The following is a 7,440-nucleotide window of genomic DNA, read 5'->3' as shown; positions in this document are numbered from 1 at the left end:
TGTGTGTGTGTGTGTGTGTGTGTGTGTGTGTGTGTGTGTGTGTGTGTGTGTGTGTGTGTGTGTGTGTGCGCGCGCGCGCGCACGGAATACACAGGAAGTATTTATATGAGGCATTTCAGGTGAATTTGCAATCCTGCCTTGACAGACACCTATGTGAGGAAAAGTTTGATTAAGAATATTGAAATTTTGACACCAAGATGCATGCCTACCAAAGGGCTGCCATTTTAGGTCATGAAGTTTTCTTCTTCTCTGCTACTACTAGAATAGAATAAAACAGAATAATCTGAACAACCTCCAAAGAATCCTGGCTGTGTCACCAGAGAGATACTGGTGATGAGGATAAAACTCTAAGTAGTTACAGAAAGGAAAATGGTCCCTCCAGAATCTCAGTGTAGAAGGCAACAACTCAGGCATATGATAAAGGATAAAATAGCAACTGTCATCCTGTGTTTATAGGGGCCCTACCAGACCATGATATCTGGACAGTGGTACCATAAATCACCTATTTCTCAAGTGCAAGACATTGGCTTGAGGCCCATATTTGCTCTCTATCCTTCCTCCCCTGCTGCTAGGATTGCCTACTGTAGCAATATACTAGTGAAAGACTAGTAGAAGACAGGTTTCCACACTGCCCTGGGAGATTAGCAATGGCCCACTTGAATTACATAGCTCATGGGTATCACTTCCCTGGACACTGGGGCTAGGTACAGACATTCAGAAAACTTGAAGTGGAATCTAAGTTGCAACGTTTTCTGTAACTGGTATAGTTCAGATCATTAGCAAACAGAACACACATTCTGTTCCCCTTTGGTGGAGGAGGGAGGGGGGAGAGGCAAATCTTAGATTGCTTTCCATCATTTCTAAACCAGTCTGTGTGTTGAACTTTTGTTCTGTTATGGGTATAGACTTGTTTCCAATCACTTATACTGGTAAAAGCATAATGTCTGTACCTGGCTTGGGACATCTAATAGCGTCTGATCTTTCTTGCAGAACAGAAAGCAGCCTTACACCATGTAAAAAGGCAAAACACACTAGTATGCCCTTAAAGCAAAGAATAAGTGCAGAATTAAGCTACCCTTTCTACACCTAAATGGCAGGTTTCTAGACGTCTACCTGAATGTCTTTCGCCCTAGTTTTACACCGTGGCTGTGTAAGCATACCCAAATAGTGCTACATACTGGCCATGTAGATTCTGAAGGAGGACCTCCCATATTTTTGTTATTAAGCTCATTGGTTAGAGCACTTGCTCAGGAATCTGGAGATGCAGGTTCTAGACTTGCCTAGAAGGGGTTTGATCTCTCTTCCCAGTGAAGTGTGGAAACCAGCACATCAGAAGTCAGACATCCTTTAAGACTAAAGAACTAGTTGATCTTGTTCTTTTACACCTTGTTTTTATTCATATATTGGAAGCAAAACTTCCTGCTTTGCTCCTAAACTCCACTTTTACAATTAAAGTTTGTCATTGAGCTAAAGAACTGGTCAATGAGCTCTGCTCAACTGGCAGAGCAAACTGCAATGAAGACACTATTTTCCTTTTCTGCAGCTACCGAAAAAGCTACTGTTGTCAAAAGTTGGGTTAACTATTCAACATGTTTTGGTTCCCAGAGTTTAGTTACTGATTTTCACCAGTTTAGTGATCTGATTGTCTTTAAAACTTCAGTACTGCTTAAAAATTATTTCACTTACATTATTTTAATATGTTGTGGTAAGTTGCAAGATGTTTTCTTAATTTAAATTTAAAAAATCTGATTAAAATAATAAAAAAAAAATTGGTTATTATTCACCCTGCCTGCTGGGGATAAGCTGCAAAACACAGATGCAAGTTCTGCATGTTGCTGAGGAAAAAATGTATCTTTTTATCATACCAAATTTTATTCTATTGCACATCACATGTTCCCAAAAGACATGCAGAATTCAGAAAAAAAGATTTTTCCAGAGTCATGTGTGACAGAATAAATTCTCCTAGAAACATACTGCATCAAGGAAATGTAGCATCTCAGGAGACTGTCCAAGTAAGGTAGCAGGAACTTCCTGGTGTGGCAGGCCAGCACAGAAGGCCAGGCCTAAGACCCTTAGAATTATAGAATCGAAGGACCGGAAGGGACCTGCAAGATCAAGTCCGGTCCCCTGCCACGGACAGGAGGTTACTAGGCTCAAACAAGCTCAACGAGATGCTTGTCCAGCCTCCTCTTCATAGTTTCATAGTTGCTAAGGTCAGGAGGGACCTGGACAGATCGTTTAGGCTGACCCTCTGCCACAGGCAGGAATGAATGCTGGGTTCACAAGACCCCAGACAGGTGATCATCCAACCTCCTTTTGAATTTGCCCAAGGTAGGGGCAAGGACCACTTCCCTGGGAAGTTGGTTCCAGATTTTGGCCACCCTAACTGTAAAATATTGCCTTCTGAACTCTAACTTAAACCTATTCTCCATCAGCTTATTACCATTGTTTCTTGTCACCCCAGGTGGGGCTGGGGAGAAAAGGACCCTACCCCTAACGAGTTTGTAGGCAGCCACCAGGTCCCCCCTCAGCCTCCTCTTGCCGAGGCTGAACAGGTTCAGGTCCCTCAGTCTCTCCTCATAGGGCCTGTTCTGCTGCCCTCTCACCAAGCAGGTGGCCCTCCTCTGAACCCTCTCCAGGCTGGCCACATCCCTCTTGAAGTGCGGCACCCAGTACTGGATGCAGTACTCCAACTGCAGCCTGACGAAAGTCGCATAGAGGGGAAGTATCACCTCTCTGGACCGGCTTGAACACCTCCAAGGATGGCAACTGCACCACCTCTGCTCCGAGTGTGTTTCAGACTGTAGATACCTTACAGAAAATAAGTTTTTCTTTATGTCCATTCTAAATTTTTCCTCAATTAGCTTGTGCCCATTGGTCCTCATCCTCCCAGGGGGTGCCCTTCTGAAGAGTTGCTCCCCTAGATCTTGGTGTTCACACTTGATATACTTGTAGGTGGCTATCAAGTCACCTCTCAGTCTTCTCTGGCTCAGATTAAACAAACCCAGTTCCCAGAGTCTCTCCTCATAGGGCGTATCCTCCAGGCCCCTAATCATATGGGTGGCCCTTCTCTCTACGCTTTTGAGCTCATTCCCATCCTTTCTGAAGTGTGGTGCCCAGAACTGGACACAGTATTCCTGCTGCAGCCTTACCAATGCCAAATAGAGGGGGAGAAGCATCTCCCTTGATTTATTGGCAACACATAGGCTGATGCATGCCAGTTCTATTTGCCCTGCTGGCAATTTCCTTGCACTGTTGGGTCATATTTACCTTCTGGTCTACTGTCACACCCAGGACCCTTTCAGATGCAGTGCCAGCCAGTGGATTACCACCCATCATATAGTCATGGTAAAGGTTCTTCCTACCCAGATGGAGGACTCAGCACTTGTCCCTACTGAACCTCATCCGATTATGTTCAACCAATAGGACCAGTCTGTCAAGGTCATCCTAGATCCTTACTCTATCCCCAGATGTGCCCGCATTTCCCCACAGCTTGGTGTCATTTGCAAACTTAATCACTGCATTTTCCACCCCCTCATCCAAGTCATCGATAAAGATACTAAAGAACATGGGCCCAAGCACTGATCCCTGGGGAACATCACTGGAGCTGGCCCTCCAATATGAGGCCATCCCATCGATTACAACTATCTGGGATTGGCCTCTGAGAAAGTTGTAATTGATGCGATGGCCTCATCCTGGAAGGCCGTCTTCAGTGGTCCCCCTCAGGGATCAGTGCTCAGACCCATCCTCTTTAACACCTTGTAAGGGCAGAAGCAAGACGTTACTGTAAATAGTTCTTCTTATAAATTCCTATATATAATGTGGTTTCTATACTATGAGCCTCATCAAGACTGCACACACTGCAGGCAGCAGTTCACTTGCTGCTTCAGGCACAAGCTACATTTCTCATACAACAGCAAGTGCAGAGGGTTAACACAGGACACTGAGTATACTGTTTCCTGTGGTCAGAAGAGGCGGCCATTAGAGCACAGTGTCTGCATACTCCTATTCTTCCCTGCTTCTTCTGCCTTCCCAATTAAGACATGCATTCCCAATTCTGGAGGGCTAATTTTGGGAGAGGAAAAGTGCATCTGATATGCAAGTAAATTCAGTAGCTGGCATATCAGTTTCTCAGCTCCCACATTCTTTTGGAAAAAAATTAGATGGCAAGAAAAGTATGCAATACAAGTGATTAAACACATTTTAAAAAAAAGTTTTTATTATCCTAATGTTCTTTTAAAAAGTTCCCAAAGCTTATTGTGATTTCACCTAGATTATGAAGCTGCCAGAAATGTCTGTTAAAAATAAACAAACAACTAAGTGGTTGTAAACAAGTTTTTTGGAGCTGCAACTTCTTATTGTTTTCCCACTTAATCTATGGACCAAGTATCATAATTCCTTTTTTTTTTATGCATGCTCTCTTTGTAATGGTTTCTGGGTGATTACACCTACATGAACTTTTCAACCTTTCACAGTTTATGCAGATACCATTCTTAAAGGTTAAGTCAAACAATTAAAGCTCATACAAAGATTTTAACAGCAACTGTAAAGAATAAGCCCAAATTATAAGGAATAATAAAAAAAATCTTGTCTCCTTATATCATCTCATTATTTTCAAAGCACTTTTCCTTGGACATGCAGAACTTTAGGGTACCAGCTGACCACTTAATAAATGCTGACACATTCTCTCCATTGTGATAGTCTATATTAGAATGCACTGTACAGAAATGTCTTCTATTTTCTGTGCAACTGCCCAATTGTGGAGTCACTGCTATACCCAAATGCAGAAGTGAGTATATTTCAACAAAGATGTCTGCTTATGCCCTGATTCTACAACCTGCTCTATATGGGCAGATCCCCCAAAGTAGCCTTAATATGTATTTTGCAGTGTTTTCCAATGTCCATAAATTTATGGACAGTCCTTATCATCTGTAAAGTCCACAAAAAAAAACTCAGCTGCCTGTAAAAAAATTAAGAAACCATAAGCTTGATTGAAGATTCATTGTCAGAAGGAGGCTGGATGCAACCGTCAGCAGTGATGGACAAACAGAACAGAGCAGTGCTACCTCATGATGGAACAAGAGCACAGGTCAGTGCCCTGCAGAGAGCTCTTCATGGTTTTGTTGCCTACAGGGGCCTCTATAGCCAGTCCCCAATCTCCCCCCACCACTACCCTGCTGCTGCTGCACCCTGTTGGCCATTGGCTCCCTGTAACAGCTGGTTGTTTCAAAGGTAGGCAGGGCTTTGTGGCCGTGGGCAATCTGAGTCTCAGTAAAAAAAATGGCAGTAAAAAAGTTTGGTAGTCAGTAAAAAGCTTGTAGTTTGTAAGTAAAAATACCAAATTATAGGGCTGGAAACCCTGATACTCAGTGAGACTCCAAATAGTCAGGTTTCAGTATGCCCCCACAGATCATTTGCATGACTGGGGCCTTAGAGGGGGAACTTAAGTCAGTGTTATTTTTCTCCATTAGAATCCTCTTTTCCCCAAAGCACATCACTGCAGCCATACCAAGAGATCATTTCTAATGGACTGAGAATTTTAACTGAGACTAATTACCCTCACTGTAGGAGTCCAGGGCACACTTTCCTCTTTACCTTTCCTTATCTCACAGGGACACTGCACAGGTCCCCACTGATCAAAGACAAAGCCCTCAGGTTAGTTTTGAATGGGATCTCTTATGCATTAGTGCAATATACAATTTGAACTGCTATCAGCTAGGCCACTGAGGTAATTTTAACGAAACTGGTAATTTTTCTGAAAGGCAAAGGTAATCAGTGCTTTAATGATTTCAGTGGGATTATTTCATAACCTTTTGCTTTATTTGGAAGTGATAATCTCCATGTTATGTAGCCACTGAAGTACAGGTCAGTAGGCCAGAAAAACACCCCACTGACTTTCTGCTTTATTTTCATATTTCCTGTGTGTGAATTTAGAACATAAGCTTCAGCCATCAATGACCTTTCTTATATATCTTTAAAGTGCTGAGGATAATTATGGGGCTTAACACATGGTGAACCTTTTTTGCTGATTTCAAATCCAATCAATCTTCATGGGTTTGAAAATGTGACTCTTGAAGGTTAAAGAATCTGTATTATACAGGAAAACATAAGGTATACAGAACAGTATGAACAAAAAGATGAGTTATGGAAAAAAATTGCAACAAATCCTATGCTGAAAATGCAGCAGAGGATAAACTATAATGAAAAATTCCTGTGAGAAACTGATAGTATACACAGTGCCTTTAAATTGCATCAGATTAGCTTTCTGGAGTCAATGTTTTGACATTAGTAATATGTATTACTAATATCCCTTTATACTTTTTTCTCTTTTAATATTGTTTTTCATTGTGTTATTTATTAGAGCACAGGTAGCAGAATTTCTATTGACATTTCCATTACAAAACCTGTTTTTAAGATATTTATGGTAAACACACAACATGATTACCTAAAAGGATAACTTAGCATAAACAGCTTCAGCACACGTGATCCTGCCTAGTTAAGGAAAAATTATCTTTTAACATTTAGCTCACAAAATTTTCTTCCTTTCTCTGGCTTTAGATATGTTTCACATGTGCACATATACAAGCTCATTTTAAAAAAGTAAATAGTGATGTACGCACATGTATCTAAAAGAAATAAACAAGTCTTCAGAATTAGAGGTATCCTCAAGGCTGCAATAATAAAAATAAATAACTATGTACATATTAAGACAGTTCCCAATTTAAACTGAAGAATCATTCGACACAGCCAAACAGATATTCTCACTAACAAACAGTAGCACTGTTTCTCAAAGAATGTTTTCCTATCACCACAGATAAGAAATGGCAAATCATTCTCAAGACATATATATGTGATCCATTCCTACACACAGAATCTTGTCCGTGAATTTGTATTTTAGTCATTTGAGCTTCTTCCCTCCTGCAGACAGTCAGAAAAGCAACAGATGGGTCCTATTACAATTTAGCAAAACAGCAAGAGAAAGCTATGGGAAATACAGGAAGTCAAAGAATCCATGAATCTGGCAAGAAATCAGCCACAATTATGAATAAAGAATATAGCATACCTGAGACATGCGTTCACGGTGCTTGGCTTCAAGCCTCTCTTTGGCTTTCTGGAAATGGGCATGTTCATTCTCATCACCAGGTGTCTCCAAGTACTTATCAACAGCATCAGGAGTGCTGGCAGCTGTGGTGGGTACTGGGGCAGAGGGTTTTATAGGAGAAAAGGAGGGAAAAAAGTACAATTTCCAGTTTAATATATATAAATGTAATTTAGCTGCACATAAAAGCAAACAGCTATGTTTCACTCCAGTAGAAAAAAAGCCATTCAAGTAACAGAAGTCAGGAGGTTAGCTGCATAAATTACATGTGCAAATGTGTGTGTGTGTGTGTGTGTGTGTGTGTGTGTGTGTGTGTGTGTGTGTGTGTGTGTGTGTGTGTG

The 7,440-nt window shown here is 41.3% G+C and overlaps 1 protein-coding gene across 5 annotated transcripts in view; it reads right to left on the bottom strand.

The window, feature by feature from the left end:
- The window catches only part of APP (amyloid beta precursor protein), a 494,720-nt gene that overhangs the window by 96,874 nt on the left and 390,406 nt on the right, over positions 1–7,440 (bottom strand). For all 5 annotated transcript variants that reach the window (XM_019524043.1, XM_019524047.1, XM_019524048.1 and 2 more), the window contains one exon: positions 7,064–7,197. In XM_019524043.1, the coding sequence (XP_019379588.1) occupies positions 7,064–7,197 (134 nt within the window). The remainder of the gene's footprint in view (positions 1–7,063; positions 7,198–7,440) is intronic.

The sequence above is a fragment of the Gavialis gangeticus genome, unplaced genomic scaffold (genome assembly GCF_001723915.1).
Source record: "Gavialis gangeticus isolate Ggan-Ray unplaced genomic scaffold, GavGan_comp1, whole genome shotgun sequence".
NCBI classification, from domain to species: domain Eukaryota; kingdom Metazoa; phylum Chordata; order Crocodylia; family Gavialidae; genus Gavialis; species Gavialis gangeticus.
This window is presented reverse-complemented; position numbering and strand designations above follow the sequence as displayed.